The sequence below is a fragment of the Pristiophorus japonicus genome, chromosome 6 (genome assembly GCF_044704955.1).
Source record: "Pristiophorus japonicus isolate sPriJap1 chromosome 6, sPriJap1.hap1, whole genome shotgun sequence".
NCBI classification, from domain to species: domain Eukaryota; kingdom Metazoa; phylum Chordata; class Chondrichthyes; family Pristiophoridae; genus Pristiophorus; species Pristiophorus japonicus.
The window spans coordinates 35,095,197-35,113,498 of NC_091982.1; the positions used below are offsets into that span (position 1 = coordinate 35,095,197).

At 45.4% G+C, this 18,302-nt stretch overlaps 1 protein-coding gene across 1 annotated transcript in view; it reads left to right on the plus strand.

Annotated features, from left to right (window-relative positions):
* LOC139265113 (calpain-5-like) overlaps positions 1-18,302 on the plus strand; it is a 228,259-nt gene that overhangs the window by 168,885 nt on the left and 41,072 nt on the right. The window contains exons 6-7 of the mRNA XM_070882021.1: positions 7,226-7,401; positions 10,022-10,099. Coding sequence (XP_070738122.1) covers positions 7,226-7,401; positions 10,022-10,099 — 254 coding nt within the window. The remainder of the gene's footprint in view (positions 1-7,225; positions 7,402-10,021; positions 10,100-18,302) is intronic.

Consider the following 18,302-nt stretch of genomic DNA (forward strand, 5'->3'; position numbering starts at 1 on the left):
GTAGCCATATGGGTGTAATGCAGGAAGTTAAGTAAATCTGACCATGATGAAGCCATCCCTGACCTTCCGAGTGCTGCTGGCATCTGGACCTCAGTTTCTTCCTGCTCCTCCTTGTTTTCCAGCTGGTGCTCCTTCTCCTCTTCTGAAGAGGCTGCGTGCTCAGAGCTTTGCTCCTCATACAGTGTTAATCCTCTCTGCTGTGCTATGTTGTGTAGTGCGCAGTAGATGATGATGATTCTAGAGACCCTGGCTGGCGTGTACTGATGGGCTCTGCAGATCTGTCAAGGCATCTGAAGCACATTTTCAGCATACATGGCACATCTGGTGGAAATGTGCCTTTCATTATAAGGCTGCTTGGGCTCAGTACTTGGCCCCCTTAAGGATGTCATGAGCCATGTTTTCAGTGTCTAGACCTTGTCTCCAAGCAGCCAGCTGGTACGTCTGTTTGGCGGTGCAAAGAGCTGAGGGAGGGTGGACTGACGCATACTGAAAGACATGACAGCTGCCAGGGAATTTGGCACACACATGCATGATGATCTCCTATGGTTGCAGACAGATGCATATTGAGGGAATGGAAACCCTTGCAGTTGACAAACACTCTTGGGTGATGATGGGTTGAATTAGTGGCCACATGTGTGCAGTCAATGACGACCTGCACCCATGGGAAGCCAACCAGAGCGGCAAAGCCCAGTGCCCGCTCAGTAACACTGACTTCATCAGTGGCGAAGTTAATATAATTGGCTGATTTGTCAAAGATGGCATCGGTGACCTGTGTGTGATGCATCTGTGGGCGGCCGACTGCGGGATGTCGCAAATGTCTGCTGCAGATTTCTGGAAGGAGCCTGAGGCAAAGATATTGAGGGCACTGATGACTTTGACAGCCCGAGCTCCTCTGGTCTTTAGCTATTACTTCAGCAAGCTGCAAACATCTGTGACAGCCTGGTGCAATAGCTTGAGCCTCCTTTGGCACTGCTGCTCAGTCATAAGAACACAAGAACATAAGAACTAGGAGCAGGAGTAGGACTAGGCCTATATTCTCTAGAGTTTAGGAGAATGAGAGGTGATTTCATTGAAACATACAGAATTCTTACAGGGCTTGACAGGGTAGATGCAGGGAGGATGTATTCCCCGGTTGGGGGGTCTAGAACCAGGGATCACAGTCTCAAAATAAGGGGTCGGCCATTTAGGACTGAGATGAGGAGAAATTTCTTCACTCAGAGGGTGGTGAATCTTTGGAATTCTCTACCCCAGAGGGCTGTGGAGGCTCAGTCTTTGAGTTTATTCAAGACAGAGCTCAATACATTTTTGGATATTAAGGGAATCAAGGGATATGGGGATAGTGGAGTTGAGGTAGAAGATCAGCCATGATCTTATTGAATGGCAGAGCAGACTCGAGGGGCCGAATGGCCTACTCCTTATGTCCTTATGTAAGTAAATATCCCACCCACTGAGAAAGGATCACACACTCATCCTCCTGGAAGTTAATATGGAGACAAATACCTTTTGTGGGGATCGGCCACAAAATAGGGATTTGAGGAAGATGCACCAACCTGTCTTCACTAAGGAAAACTTGATTCAAAAATCAATCCACAAAATTTAAAATAGATAAATTTCAAAATTCAGCTAGTTCCCAATTGCTCTAGGAAGATGATGAAGTCAGCAGGCTTGAGGGCCACCACACTTTTCTATGACAACAGTGGAACACAGGTTTGCTTTCCCCTCACCCTTACAGTGGAGTTGTTGGTTTCAGTCATGCTGCTGTGGAGAGCTGGCAGCCAAACACATCCCATTACGGGCGAACGAGATGTATGGAGGGGGAGAATATCAGATGGAGATTCATCACAAGAACACAAAAAATAGGAGCAGGAGTAGGCCAGTTGACCCCTCGAGCCTGTTCCGCCATTTAATAAAATCATGGCTGATCTGATCATGGACTCAGTTCCACTTCCCTGCCCACTCTCCATAACCCTTTATTCCCTTATCGCTCAAAATTCTGCCGATCTCCGCTTTAAATATAGAAACATAGAAACATAGAAAATAAGTGCAGGAGTAGGCTATTCGGCCCTTCGAGCCTGCACCACCATTCAATAAGATCATGGCTGATCATTCATCTCAGTACCCCTTTCCCGTTTTCTCTCCATAACCCTTGATCACTTTAGCCGTAAGGGCCATATCTAACTCCCTCTTGAATATATCAAATGAACTGGCATCAACAACTCTCTGCGGTGGGGAATTCCACAGGTTAACAACTCTCTGAGTAAAGAAGTTTCTCCTCATCTCAGTTCTAAATGGGTTATCCCTTATCCTTAGACTGTGTCCCCTGGTTCTGGACTTCCCCAACATCAGGAACATTCTTCCTGCATCTAACCTGTCCAGTCCCGTCAGAATTTTATATGTTTCTATGAGATCCCCTCTCATCCTGCTAAACTCCAGTGAATACAGGCCCAGTCAATCCAGTCTCTCCTCATATGTCAGTCCTGCCATCCTGGGAATCAGTCTGGTGAACCTTCGCTGCACTCCCTCAGTAGCAAGAACGTCCTTCCTCAGATTAGGAGAACAAAACTGAACACAATATTCCAGGTTAGGCCTCACTAAGGCCCTATACAACTGCAGTAAGATCTCCCTGCTCCTATACTCAAATCCCCTAGCTATGAGGGCCAACATACCATTTGCCTTCTTCACCGCCTGCTGTACCTGCATGCCAATTTTCAATGACTGATGTATCATGACACCCAGATCTCATTGCACCTCCCCTTTTCCTAATTTACCGCCATTCAGATAATATTCTGCCTTCATGTTTTTGCCACCAAAGTGCATAAACTCACATTTATCCACATTATACTGCATCTGCCATACGTTTGCCTACTCACCTATCCTGTCCAAGTCACCCTGCAGCCATTTAGCGTCCTCCTCACAGCTCACACCGCCACCCAGCTTAGTGTAATCTGCAAACTTGGAGATATTACACTCAATTCTCTCATCCAAATCATTAATGTATATTGTAAATAGCTGGGATCCCAGCACCGAGCCCTGCGGCATCCCTCTAGTCACTGCCTGCCATTCTGAAAAGGACCCGTTTATCCCGACTCGCTGCTTCCTGTCTGCCAACCAGTTCTCTCTCCACGTCAGTACACTACCCCCAATACCTTGTACTTTAATTTTGCACACCAATCTCTTGTGTGGGACCTTGTCAAAAGCCTTTTGAAAATTCAAATACACCACATCCACTGGTTCTCCCTTGTCCACTCTACCAGTTACATCCTCAAAAAATTCTAGAAGATTTATCAAGCAGGATTTCCCTTTCATAAATCCATGTTGACTTGGACCGATCTCGTCACTGCTTTCCAAATGTGCTATTTCATCTTTAATAATTGATTCCAACATTTTCCCCACTACTAGATGTCAGGCTAACTCGTCTATAATTACCCGTTTTCTCTCTCCCTCCTTTCTTAAAAAGTGGTGTTACATTAGCTACCCTCCAGTCCATAGGAACTGATCCAGAGTCGATAGACTGTTGGAAAATGATCACCAATGCATCCACTATTTCTAAGGCTACTTCCTTAAATACTCTGGGATGCAGACCATCAGTCCCCAGTGATTTATCGGCCTTTAATCCCATCAATTTCCTTAACACATTTTCCTGTCTAATAAGGATTTCCTTCAGTTCCTCCTTCTCACTAGACCCTCGGTCCCCTAGTATTTCCGGAAGGTTATTTGTATCTTCCTTCATGAAGACAGAACCAAAGTATTTGTTCAACTAGTCTGCCATTTCTTTGTTCCCCATTATGAATTCACCTGAATCTGACGGCAAGGGACCTACGTTTGTTTTCACTAATCTTTTTCTCTTCACATATCTATAGAAAGTTTTGCAGTCAGTTTTTATGTTCCCAGAAAGCTTCCTCTTCATACTCTATTTTCCCCCTCCTAATTATACCCTTTGTCCTCTTCTGCTATATTATAACATTCTCCCAGTCCTCAGGTTTGCTGCTTTTTCTGACCAATTTATATGCCTCTTCCTTGCATTTAACACTATCCTTAATTTCCCTTGTTAGCCACGGTTGAGCCACCTTCCCCGTTTTATTTTTACTCCAGACAGGGATGTACAATTGTTGAAGTTCATCAATGACCCAGCCTCCACAGCTCTCTGAGGCAGTGAATTCCACAGATTTACAACCCTCAGAGAAGAAATTCCTCCTCATCTCAGTTTTAAATGGGCGGCCTCTTATTCTGAGACTATGTCCCCCAATTTTAGTTTTCTCCATGAGTGGAAATTACTCTCTCTGCATCCATCTTATCCAGCTTTCTCATTATCTTATATGTTTCGATAAGATCACCTCTCGTTCTTCTGAACTCCAATGAGTATAGGGCTCTAGTAATACAGCTCCTGATGTCCCTTGTTTTCCTCATAGCCTGGGACACTCGAGGAAAAAGAGAATGACCATATCCTCACAAAATCTTTAAAAAGTTAGAAGGAACAATTAAAGATGACTATAGAATAAACTGCGTAATTAATGTTGTTGCTAGTGACACCTTCTGGTGAAGATTTATCACAGAATGGCCCAAATTTCCCCAGGAGTTGCTCCGTTTTTTTGGAGCAACTTGATTTTTCTGGAGTATGTTTTTGTTGCAATTCTGGCCATTTAATTTGTGCCAGTGTAAGTGAGTTAGTTAGGTTTTTTATTAGTTTCGTTTGTTTTTCAAAAGAGGGCGTCACCAACCACTTACGCCTGTTTTGGCCATTTAACAAGTTTAGCCAGCTAAAAGTTACTCCAAACTAATTTAGGCCAGTGGAAATGGGCACTCTTGTACGTTCAGAAAAACCCTTGTGGTGGCTTAAGAAATCAGCGCAGGCAGCCAGAGATGGGGGTTGGGGGGAGGAAGGGGACCTTGCAAAGCACTACATACCTTCACAACAACATTAAAGAAGCATAAATATATTTAAAGCACCAAGCACTAAACAAAGCAATGCATTTGCACCAAGCACTAAACAAATCACAAAAAGTAATAAGCAATTAATTAACAAATAAAAAATAGAAGGAACCCTGCTCCTAAAGCACCAAGACCAAAGTAATAAGCAATCAATCAATCAATAAATAACAAATAAAAAATAGAAGTCCTACCTTAGCAAACGCAGCAGGCCGCCGATGAGGGAGCCCATTCGGCCAGGGCTAGGGACGGCGTGCTTCGGGCCCCTCCCACACAGCCTGCAGCGCGTACTCACAGATTCGGCCTGCCAGGAGCTACTGTACATGCGCGCAGACTCTAGCGCGCATGTGCAGAGGTCCCAGCACTGTTTTCAGCGCCGGGACCTGGCTCCGGCCACAATCCACTGGGCCACGCTATGCCACCACCGAGGAGAGGCTGGGGAGCAGCCAGAATCGGAAGGAAGATTTTCGGCGGGGTTGGAGGCAGACAGAAGCGCCGCACCTCGGGTGAGGGCGCCAGAAAAAGGGGTTGGGGAAATTTGAGCCCATACAGTGGTACTGTGGGGAAGAGCCACAATAGCATCAATGTTATCACAATAGAACATAGCCCTGTACATGCTGGTACTGCCCTCTACACTTCTGATCATTTATATCAACCTTTCAATTGAGACAAAAAGGAATTGAAACCAATTAGAGTTGGTTTGTGATATGTTGATATATTTGTGGGACTATGATTGGCAAGTCACCAGTATGGAGTAATTCAGTTGGTGGCATTCCTTTAACTTAGTCGCAAGGATTTTAATAACCAGCTGCAGTCAGAATTATGTCCCCAGTCTAACTCGATAGATATGTTGCAAGAGTTTATGTAGATGTCTCAAAATCAACAGAAAGTTTGAGGGAGGAGTTAAGTCATACTCAAGCAAAAACACACTGTGATAGAAATTGCGACCGGAGGCTTCTCATGGGCAGATGTCTGCGACCTGCAAAAAATCATCAAATTTACACGGTGGTCCGGGAGGTTCGTAGATTCATGCTCCTGGGCCTCTCCGGGTATGCGCAGGTAGAGGCCCACACATCCCAGGGGCGTGTGCGTGTGAGATCATATGGGCCAGCCCAACCAATAAAAGAAGGGCATCTTCATTCATACTTATGGTGATTCTGTTTGTACATAATCACCATAAGTATGAATGAGAATCACTTAAAAAGTACACAAACACATGAAATACATTTTTTTTACACTTTACATATTTAAAATTAATTAAAATGCCATTTTCATTAAATATTTTAAACAAAAATTTAATTTTTTTAATTTAAAAAAGTATGATTTAATGAGGCTAAAAATAAACTTACCTTCTTAGACAGGGGTTTTAATGTATAAATGAGTGATAGCATTTTATTTTTCGATTTTTTAAAACTCTTACACTGGTAAAAGCAGACCATACGCCTGTCAAGAGGATTGACAGATCGCAAGTTCTGGGTTTCAGCGCATGCGCAGTGCATGACTAAACCCGGAACTTGCAGGGCCCCTATGGGCACGTGCACACTTTGTACGCACCCGTAGGGGCTGCAAGTTCAGCCCCATAATGATTTGCTTTTCTAATGACTGACAGTTATTTTGAATTTAGCTGACTGTTCTTTATATCCATGACTGTTCGAAGAGTATCTATGAGGTGAGATGGTTCAAACCTTCGAGTTGGTTGGAACCTTAATTTGGGCAAAGTGCAGGAACTTTGGGCCAGTTAGCTCCCAAAGACTACAAGATAAAAACAATTTAGCATATATTTTTAAAAATCTACAAAATAAAGGCTTCACATTTAAATTGTGACTTCTTGTTTTTGTTTGAGAAACTAATTAGTATGTCTACTGTAAATATATATATATATAAATATATAAAAAGTAAGTTTTTTTCCAATGATGAGAGAAAGTTCACATGTAAGTACAGGATAGATTGGGTAGCTGAAGCAATTTACAGAAAGGTCTTCTATTTGATATCCTGGCATGTTTGTCTCGGTCAAGATTATGAGGAACTAAGAACTCACTTAAACTAAAGATAGTAACCAACATATCTAGGATTAGAAGGGCAAGACAAGACCCAAAAACACAATGGTCTATTCTAAATGTTTTTCTTGTTTATTTTAACTTTAAAATAGTTTATGCTCTGGCTCCCAGCTCCCATTGTTAATTTTGGAGGTGGGAGTGCCATTAAAATATTGCTATTTGATTGATTAAGATCTAGTTTTCCAACAAATCAATTTGCAAAGACCTCAAATATGGAATTTAGTCCTATTGTCTTTCTGCAGTTAAAACGTGATAGCAAACTGGAAGTCAGCACGTTGCAGGGATTGAAGATTGAACATTCGTATTCTGTGACAAAAGTGCAGAAAGTTCGACTGAGTAACACTTCAGAAAAACTGTTTATGATCAAACTGAGGAACCCCTGGGGAAGAGGCGAGTGGTTAGGCCCATGGAGTGATAAGTAAGTAATAAATGATGCTGGTCCATGAATGAAATGTAAAAGCTGAATTGGAGAAGTCTTTGTGCATCAGGCTTTCTGCGTACGAGTGAGTAAACGTTTAGATTCCTAAATTATTTCGGATTAATTTTCTCTCCTTCATATTGATGAGCACAAAATTAACAAACAACATTTAAAGAAAACCCTCCGGGTGTTTAGCTCTAACAAGATCACTTCACCATGATACCGACAAGAAAACAAATAAAAATGTGATCAGAGATCAGACCTGGAGAAAAAGCCAATGTTTGTCTTTTTAAAATTAAGAATCATATGTGACTGTAAATGCGGCTTGTTGTCCTGCCTCTTCCTTCTTGGCCCTGCTAACACCATTAACACTCTCAACCACACCATCCCCTTTGAACATCTCTCTTCCATACACCAGAGGTGCATCTTTCATGGTTCCATTCCTACTTGTTATACTTTAGGCACTTAGCCATTGATTGCCTTCTCCTCCCATTCTTGTACAGTTCTCTCTGGTGTATCACAGTGCTGCACATTTGGCCCCATCTTCATCATCATTTAAATGCTACTGTTTAGCAACAGCACCCAGAAGCAAAGGTCAACTTCCATCTCTATTCTGATAACAGTTAGCACTACCTTTCCAGCTCCTCTGTCATCCCCAAGGATATTGCTACCCCCTCCAACTGCCTTTCTGACATTGAAAGCTGGAAACTTCCACCAGCTAAATGTTGGCAAGGCTGATGACACCACAAACTGACCCTAACTCCATCAACGTCCTTACCCGCTGTCCCAGGCAAGGCAAAGCAGCGTGGAACCTTGAACTGCTCAACCCTGAACTCAGTTTCCTCCTCCAAATCCATTCCATCAATAAGATGCTATATTTCACAACTGAGACATTGCTCATTTCCACCCTTACATTTCCCCTCTGCTGACAAATCCCTTATTCACGCTTTTTAAGCTATCCGCCTTGGATCCTCCATTCATCACAACACTGTTGTTCTGCTCAACCACTCCCTATCCTTTGATACCCTTGGCCCAGTAAAACCTTTAGGGCTGGATTGTCGGTTGTCTGTAGCCTCAGTTAGCAGCCAGATGGGGCGCTAATGCAAACGTTACAGTTTAGCGACCGGGCGCGCAGCTTTTAGTGCCCCAACGGAAAATTTATTAGAGGCTCACCGGGGACGCAAACCATTAGTGCCTCGCTGCTGATAATCACTCCGATCATGACGTATTCCTGGTGCAACATGCATGCTTGTGCCCCGATCGGTAAATTCGATGCGGGCACCTCATTGAATGCCCGCCAATAACAACGTCTGGAAAAGCAGTCTGTACAGGCTTGCAGAGTCGTTAACTGGTGGCTACTTAAAGGGATGAGGAAGCACTTCCCTCAAAGGTCACAGTCAGTACAATGTTTATTCAGGAGTACAGAATGCCATGAGCCTCTGAGTTTGCAGCAGCAGACAGACATTACAAACAGTACAGGTTGAAAACAAGTGATTTTGAAAACTATAATGGGTGCATTACTATGCCGTGCCTTTAAGACTCGGCTTTTCCCCAGAACTGATTCGGAGTTCCGCGTATGCGCAATGGGTCTGCAAAATGTACCAACCAAACTTTTGTTATTGGCCTCCCCCCCCAGCTCTGGTGTGCAACTGCTGATTTATCGCCCCTGTCAGCTCTTCAACCGATTCTGACGAATTTCTGGGCAGGTGGCGCAAATGTTTTTGAGGCACTAAAAGTACCGCTCCGCCTGGTTTAATGCCGCAACAGTGGCGCGATTGAATTTCTCCCCCTTACTCTTTCCCATCCTGGTTGTTTTCCCTGGTATGGCCCCCACCTTCACTCCCTCAAGTCCCAGCAGCACAGACATTTGCGTATCTGGCACACAACTGCTTTAGCCATCCATCACCAGATCTGGCTGGACAATATCAACTGCTATCAGGTACCTGCCAAAACCAGTATCTACTCCTGGATGTTTTTCTATGTTATAACCACTATATAAGTTCTTGTTCTTGTTACCTCAAGACTTGATTTCTTTAAAACTCTCTTTGCCAATCTCCACCCTCCACAAACTATAATTCAACCAAAGCATCCATGTCCTCACCCATAACAAGGCTGGCACCCCCATCACCTTGCTCCATTGGCTTTCTGTGCCCCAGAAAATTGACTTTAAGGTTCTTGGCCTTGCCTTCAATACCTTCCATATCCTTGCACCAATCTACTTTAGCGATTTCCTCCAATTGTACATCCCTCCATGCACCACTTGTAACATCGGCCTATTTTTTGTTCCCTATTCCCTTTGCTTCACCAAACATGACCCCTTCTTCAGCTACTATGGCCCTTCTTGTCACTTCCCTCTGCCTTGTCACCTCCCTGCTGCTTTGAAAAGCCATATGAAGAAGCTCTTTGACCGTGCTTTGGACACCTTCCCTCTTCTACTCTCTGTCCAATATCTTGTAAAGTGTTTGAGATATCGTTCTGCTAATGAGCAGGGCCATAGAAATGCACACTGATTTGTTATCAAATTTCGATCAAACCATGAAAATGTGTAAACAGTAGTGCTGATAGAAAATGTATTCTAACTGGAATTCACAAGTACTTATTTAACTAATTATTTTTCTAGTTCAAAGGAATGGCAGAAAATCAGCAAAAATGAGCGTAAAAAGATTGGTGTTGATATTGAGCACGATGGAGAATTCTGGTGAGACAATTCATTATTTTGATATTGCCCTTGGGATCCATAAACAGTACAAATCCAGATTATAAGATGGGTTTATTTAATCTGTTCTGTCTGCCAATTCCAGTACTATCTAATACAAAGTTGGTTTTTGCTGCGGACTCCTGTTCATTGGAGCTGAGAATGGCTATACGTTTATCATTTATGATCTTTACCAGCCATCATAGAGGCAAGACTGTCACCTCATTAGGCTGAGCTTGATTTGAACATGGACCCCAGAGATGAAATGATAAAAGTACGAACAAACATGGAACAAGAAAGGATCAATTGGTCCATGTTCTTTCCACAGTCCATGGGTAATTTGCTCTGGACTCTACCCAATGTTCAAACTCATTCACCTAAAAACCAAAGCCTAGTTTAAATCCACAAAACTTGTCTGGTTTAACTGTTGGTGTTGGCATATCTCAGTTGGAATTTCATGAATCCTGACACTTCTTGGACAGATTCAGAGCTGTTTCGATCCCACATCAGATGAGTAATCCGTCATCCTTAAGATTTACAATTATTAAAATATTTGGGGAGATTATTTTGGTAAAAAGGGTGAAAACAGTCGTTAAGTGGGTGCTGTGCTAACAAGACACGCCTGTTCGAAAGTCTGGTATTAGCACGCAATTTTGGGCCTAATTGCTGGTTATCATAATTTGAACTTACCTGGAGGGTGCTAAATCAGACACACCTCCAGGCTCAGCACTCAAGTGCTGATTGGACACAATTTTCTTGGAGCAGCACATGTGGGCTCATGCATCCACTTCCGCTGAATGTGCACTGAAGGCTGACACACAGCGGCAGGTTTCAGAACAGCTCAGGGACCAAGGGAGAGGGTGCACAGGTTCTTGGATGCCACACTGGAGGTCCTGGTGGAAGAGGTCCAGAGGAGGAGGGCTGCCCTGTACCCACAGGGAGAAAGGAGTCCATCTCGCTCTCCTGTCCTTCATGTCCTTCTCTCTTGCAGCAGCTGGTGCTGATCTGCCTGACCTCATGTCCTCCTCAAATTTATCCTACAGACAAAGATGCCCATGATCAAGCACTCCATTTCTCCTGGTGACTCCTATAAGGCATCCGATAAGGTAGAGTAGCACAGTGCTTACCCTTTTTAGGTGAAGTCCTCAGAGAATTTCCAGAATAAATGATGATAGAGTGTTGGTGAAGTCTTGACAAACTGTCCCAGAAAGTCTCCCGATGTGTTTCAAAAGTCCTCTTCAAACCACCAGCAGCAAATGAACAGCGAAAGGTGAATATGCCTTTAGGTAGTGCTCGAAATCCTCAGCAAGGACTTGTTTACTCCTGTTCAACCGATTGCTATTAGGAGACGGTTTTAGTTCAAGTGCTAAACACCAACATGCTATGCAGCCTCTTTAATGAGTGCTAGCAGGCAATTTAAGTGGCAATCAGTTCCTTAACGATCCTCCGGGCGGCCATTCCCTGCGCAAGCTTCAACTCCTTTACCAAGATGGCGCCTTATCCTAAATGCGAGTTGAGTGGCTTAAGACTCCATCTTGGCCACCTCGAAGGATCCTTAGCGCTTAAAGTATATGGTGAAAATTGCCACCCCCCTGCCCCCCCCCCCCCCAAAGTGCTTTGGGACTTTTCCGATTTTGCGCTCTTGGTTGCGTGCCTCACCCACCAAGAGCACATATTCTAAATTCTGTCAAAAGTCATGCACAGAATGCCTGAACTGCCAATATATTCATTCAGCAGATCAGGCTCCCATCCATGAGCACAAAGTTGCAAAAATGCCCCTTATATTTGTATGCCAGCTACTTACATCTGATCTTAAAGACTGATTGGCTATCATAGTCTATCAGATTTCTCCACTGCATTTTCACACACACCCTCTCCTGAGGTGCAAGATTTATTTTCCCAACAAGAGAAGAAAGAATTACATTTATATTGCACTTTTCATGCCCTCAGGCTGTCCTAAACTCTTTCACAGCCAGAAAATTATATATTTGCCAATGTTATACAGGTAACCGTGACAGCCAATTTGCACATAGCAAGATCCTACAAACAGCAATGAGTTAAATGACCAGTTAATCTGTTTTGCTGCTGTTGATTGAAGGATAAGTGTTGCCCAGGACATCAGGAGAACTCCCATGTTCTTCTTCAAATAGTGCCATTAAGTCTTTTATGTCCACCTAAACAGGCAGACAGGGCCTTGGTTTAACTTCTCATTCAAAAACGGCACCACTGACAATGCAGCAGTCTGTCCTGGGTTGGGCTTGAAACCCACAATATCTGATTCAGAGTCAAGACTGCTACCACTGAGACAAGTCATTTAACAAACTATTTAGGGAGACTAGATGGTGGAGTGAGTAAAGCATGTTACCCCTTTCATCTTAGAGGCCTGGATTCAAATAAGGCTTAACTTGAAACAATGAAACATTCTCTGTCTATTAGGCTGTCGGGATTCTTTTAAAATGCATTTTGGCAGTCACAACCTAATTTCTGTGATCACAAGCCCAGAGTACAAACTTAACCCAACTGGTCCAAACTTGACGATCGTATTCAGAGACAAAAACAAACAACAATAACAATTTGCATTTGTAAAGCACCTTTCACATAGAAAAACATCCCAAACCACACAAGGAGATATTAGGACAGGTGAGCAAAAGCTTAGTCAAAAATGTAGGTTTTAAGGAGTGGCATATAGAAGAGAAGTATAGGGAGGGTGTCATGTATCTCGACATGTACTATTACATATGATGTGCCACCAGAGAGCACTACGATGGGAAACTTGTACACCAGCTGTATGGTCACTAAGGTGTGCCACCAGAGGGCACTGCAGTGGGAGACTTGTAGGTTATCTGTACAGGTGGGCCAGGCCTAGTATAAAAGGCAGGCCACCCATGTGTGATCTCACTCTGGAGTTATATTAAATGGACTAATGTCACTACAGTTCAAGTGCAATACATTGCCTCGTGGAGTCATTATCAGTGCATCCAAAGACACAACAATTGGCGACGAGATTACGGACTTTCACGCGAATATGGCTAACCTTGGCACATTGCAGCAGTTCACCGATGGTGATGATTGGGACGCCTTTGTGGAGAGGCTCAACCATTTCTTCACAGCAAATGACCTGGCAGGCGACAATCCGGCCACACTGGCTGATAAGCGCAGAGCTATCCTGCTAACCAGTTGTAGGCCCACCGTCTATGGCCTTGCTGGCACCAGCGAAGACAACGACCAAGACATATGAGGAGCTTGTAACGCTGATCCAAGAGCAACTCAAGGCCAAGGAGAGCATCCTCACAGCCAGACACCGGTTTTATACCCACCGACGGCCCGAAGGCCAGGAAATCGCGAAATATGCTGCAAACCTCAGGAGGCTGACGGCACCGTGTGATTTCGGCGACCACATCACCGAAGCACTGCGGGATATCTTTGTCATCGGAATTGGCCATGAGGGCCTTCTTCATAAGCTACTATCTCCAGATACCACAGTCACACTGCTGAAGGCCATCACCATGAGCCAGAAATTCATGACTTCGACCTGCGGTTCTAGGCGGATGACTCATCCTCAGGACTCAAACCCGGCAAGTACTGTACACAGAATGGTGCCTTTTAGAGGCTGGACTGTCGAACGTGAATCTCCTCAGGGGAGAGAGAACAGGCACCGAAGTCCCTTAACTCAGAATCCGTCGAAGGGGAGCTAATCGAGTAGCACCATACTGGCATTGCGGAGGGATTCACAGGGCTCACTAGTGTCGTTTTAAGGAATATGTGTGTAAAGGCTGCAGCACAAATGGCCACCTCCAGCGAATGTGTAAAAGAAATATGACTCACTGTGTTGAAGAAAAGTCTGCAGATGGCCATGAATCCAGCGCGGATTATGAAGTGATAATCAGAGAGGCAGCTCAGCCCCACGATGAGGTATATGGCATGTTTACCTGCACCACAGAATGTTCCCCATTGAGGATGGAAGTCGAGATAAACGGCGTTCCAGTCTTCATGGAAGTGGACACGTGGGCGAGCCAGTCAGTAATGAATCAAGAAGCCTTTGAGAGGCTATGGGAAAATCAAGCTGAACGACCCAAATTGGTCCCGGTTCAGGCAAAGCTGCTCACCTACACCAATGAACTTATCCCAGTCGTTGGTAGTGCAAATGTTAAGGTACTCCACGATGGCGTGGTGCACAAGTTACCATTGTGGATTGTTGCAGGTGATGGACCAACGCTACTTGGAAGAAGGTGGATGGAGAAGATCCATTGGAGCTGGGAAGATTTCACCCCTCCAGTGATCGACATGCCTTGTGCTCAGAGGCAAAACAAACCCCCACCTGAGGTTGGATCCGGCACCAGAGAACAGACCAGCACAGCACCTGAGGCACAGACCGCTCAGCATGACTGCGTGGAGATGATCCAGCTGAGACGCCCCGAACACACCTTCCAGGCTCTAGTGGCAGGACTCTGGAGGAAGAAAATCGGATCCAGAGGCGACTTCCCAGCTTCAGTGGCAGAACCCGGGGAGAAGAGGATCACTGCAGTCGACATCGTGGAGGGAAGAAAGATGGCGCCCAAACCACGAGGTGATACGCTGAAGAAAAAGATGGCGGCCGCCAGACCACGAGGTGCAGCGCTGATGGAGCAACACGTGGCACCAAACGAAGAAGAGGATTGGGGTAAAGAAAGCAAGGCTCTCTTAAAGGAGGCCAGCAACCCACCACACTTAAAGGGACAGTTCCACATTCTCAATCAATGTAATAGCAACTGTGAGTTAAATGTAAAGCTTGTAATTGATGATCAGAGTTTTATATACGTAATAAGTAAAGAAAAGTCATGCAATTGTGATCGGAGCTACAGTTTATCTACAATGAAAAATTAAACATTGTGCGAAGTAGGATTTCAACTGTATTCTGATTATGTAGCGGGCAAACACCCATCGGGGGCACACAGGTCCAGTGGGCTACCCTGTAGCCTGCGTCCCTGGGACCAGAGTCATGCACCATAGAGTGTGGCCACAAGCAGCCAATATATACAAGCTACAGAGCAAGCGATCTCAGGAGGGCAACGGTACCGATATCGATACCCTGCTCCTGGATCTGCTCCACTGCTCAGGTACCTGATGGCACCAACCGCCATGAGCCTGAAAGAGGAAACCGTGCTAAGGCGTAGCCCCCAGACCCTATCGCCACTAAGGCTGCACCCGGGAACGAAGGGTCACCCGCAACAGTCCTCCCAAATGGGGCTGGGGCCAGCCAGGATCCCAACCCAAATAACGCCCAGGCAAGCGAGTCAGCAGTTCCCTGTTCACTGCCAGACGACTGCCCCTCAGGGAACAGCAGCAACCCGGGGCGCAAGGAAAGGACAGGGAGGTCACAGGCACCCGTGAACCTGCCCTACGCTAGGAGCAATGGAAAAGGCAACGAGAGCAGACAACGTGAGCCAACCGGGTTCTCACTGCCAGCACTGGGCACCGCGCTGCCACCAGACTACCTGGACACTATCCAGCAGTTCAGGAACTAGTTTGTCCTGACACCTGCACTGAGTCCAAGTGTGTATCAAGAATGTACCTCACCAGTCAAATGTACTTACCTCACAACTGTACCACAAATGTAACGATGTAAATGTAACATTTTTTTTTCTGGACTTGAATGCATATGAATGTAACTAGCCACCAGCATAATCTATATGTGGGGGGGAGAGAATGGAGTGGTCATGGACTCACTAGCAGAGACCACCAGCACCTCTACTGCCAACAAAACACCACCTGCTAATCCAAGATGGAAACAACCTTCAAAGGGTCAACCAGATAGAGCCAAGCCCAGAGCACAGTCAATGCATGAAGGCGATTTGCACTAAGGACTTGGGGGAGAGTGATGTCATGTATCTAGACATGTTATTGCCTGTACTATTACATATGATGTGCCACCAGAGGGCACTACTATGGGAAACTTGTATACCAGCTGTATGGTCACTAAGGTGTGCCACCAGAGGGCACTGCAGTGGGAAACTTGTAGGTTACCTGTACAGGTGGGCCAGGCCTAGTATAAAAGGCAGGCCACTATGTGTGATCCTTACTCTGGAGTTATATTAAATGGACTAAGGTCACTACAGTTTAAGTACAATACATTGCCTCGTGGAGTCATTATCAGAGCATCCAAAGACACAACAGAGGGAATTTCAGAGGTTAGGGCCCAAGGCAGCTGAATGCACAGCTGCCAATGGTAGAGTGATTAAAATTGTGCCTTGTAGATGGTGGAAAGGCTTTGGGGAGCCAGAAGGTGAGTCACTCGCCGTAGAATACCCAGCCCCTGACCTGCTCTTGTTGCCACAGTATTTATGTGGCTGGTCCAGTTAAGTTTCTGGTTAACGGTGACCCCCAGGATGGTGATGGTAGGGGCCACTGCACTGCTCCCAGGCCACCGCACGCCGCTCCTTTTAGGGTCCCGACCTGCCACTGATGTTCCCACGTAGGTGGGGGAGCATCGGAGACAGGTCGGGGCCTTGGAGGGAGCGGCGAGCGGCGGCCTGGGAGCAGCATGGTGGCATACCACTGCAGGGTACAGCACGAGCTGGTCCAGGAGGGCGACGGCTGTGAAGAAGGTGACTGGATTGGATGTCACCATAACCCAGGTCGGTGATTGGAGTGTGGGCAGGTACAGCAGGATCGGCGAGATCGGGGTGAAAGAGCGGCAAGAGATTGCAGAGCGATGTGATCGGGGCCCAGAAGAGTCCAGGGGCAGCATGGGCCAGCCCACACTGCGGTATGTGTACACACTAGGTCCGTGCAGCAGAGCTGGTCTTCAGTCGTCTTGGTTAGCCCTTGCCATTGGACCAAGACCAAGCTCTGTCAAGCCCGTTTGGTGGCTGGTGTGCAACGGCCACCACACGTTAAAAAATCCATGCACAGGCATCTTCCACCCTTCAATATGCAGTTCTCAGACCTGGAATATTAGGGCCTTTATTGAAACACCTGTGAAATCATTGAACTCATCCCTTTTTAGCATGGAAGCAAGTCATCCTCGATTCGAGGGACCGCCTAAGAAGAAGATTAAAATTGGGGATGCGTAAGAGGCCAGAATTGGAGGAGCGCAGAGACCTTGGAGAGTTGTTGTGTTGATTAGCTACAGAGATAGGGAGGGGCGAGGCCATGGAGAGATTTGAAAAAAATGATGAGAATTTTAAAATCGAGCCATTGTTGGACCAGGAGCCGATGTAGGTCAGCGTGCACAGTAATACAGCGTAAGGGTGACTGGTGTGGCAAGTAGGGACTTCATATTGCTACATGCTGGGGGTGCTCCTTGTGGCTCAGGCTAAGATCAATTGTTGGCCAAATTGTCAAGGGAGCTTTACTCTGTCATCAGCTGTTCTATATTAGATGACAACTGGAAAAAATGTGCCATCCCTGATATTTTTCAACTTGAAGATGATAAAATTCATCCCCAAATTTGAAAACATTGTGTTTCATAGAATCATAGCATGGTTACAGCATGGAAGAAGGCCCTTTGGCCCATCGAGCACCTGCAGGAGCAGCTCAGCTAGTCCCACCCCCCCCCCCCCGCCCTTTCCCCGTAGCCCTGCAAAACTTTTTCCTTCAGGTACTTATCCAACCCGCTTTTGAAAGCCATGATTGTCTGCCTCCGCCACCCTTTCAGGCAGTGGATTCCAGATCCTAACCACTCACTGTGTAAAAAAGATTTTCCTCATGTCGCCTTTGGCTCTGTTGCCAATCACCTTAAAGTTTCAGCACCTGTAATTCACCTTCCAAAGTTCAAATTTAAAGTAAATGAGGTGCAGAAAAGGTGTTGGTGCCCATGGAATAATATTTCAGCAAGTGTCAGCAACCTCTGTTTCATTTGCTGAGTCATCCCTCCTATTCTTTTCAACATTGATGACGTCCTGTACTATGGGCCTTGGACCTTCACTGGGGTTTCAAGTGTAAAAAAAGGCTGATCCACCAGCAACAAATGATAGCAAGGTATGTATTCCACATCATAACTCTGATCCTTTCCTTTCTGATGCAATTCGTCCCCATCGAATGCCAAAATGCTGTTGGCCTTTCATTGTAAGGAAACTTAGCAAGATTGTACTACTGTTGTGACAGATGTAATTCTTAAAAAATGATGGAGCATGCAGCAGGCCTATCATTTACAATGCTGAAGAATGAAAACTGGGTAAAGTGTACTCTCTGTGTTCGTTAGCTTGTCCATAAATTTCATATAGGC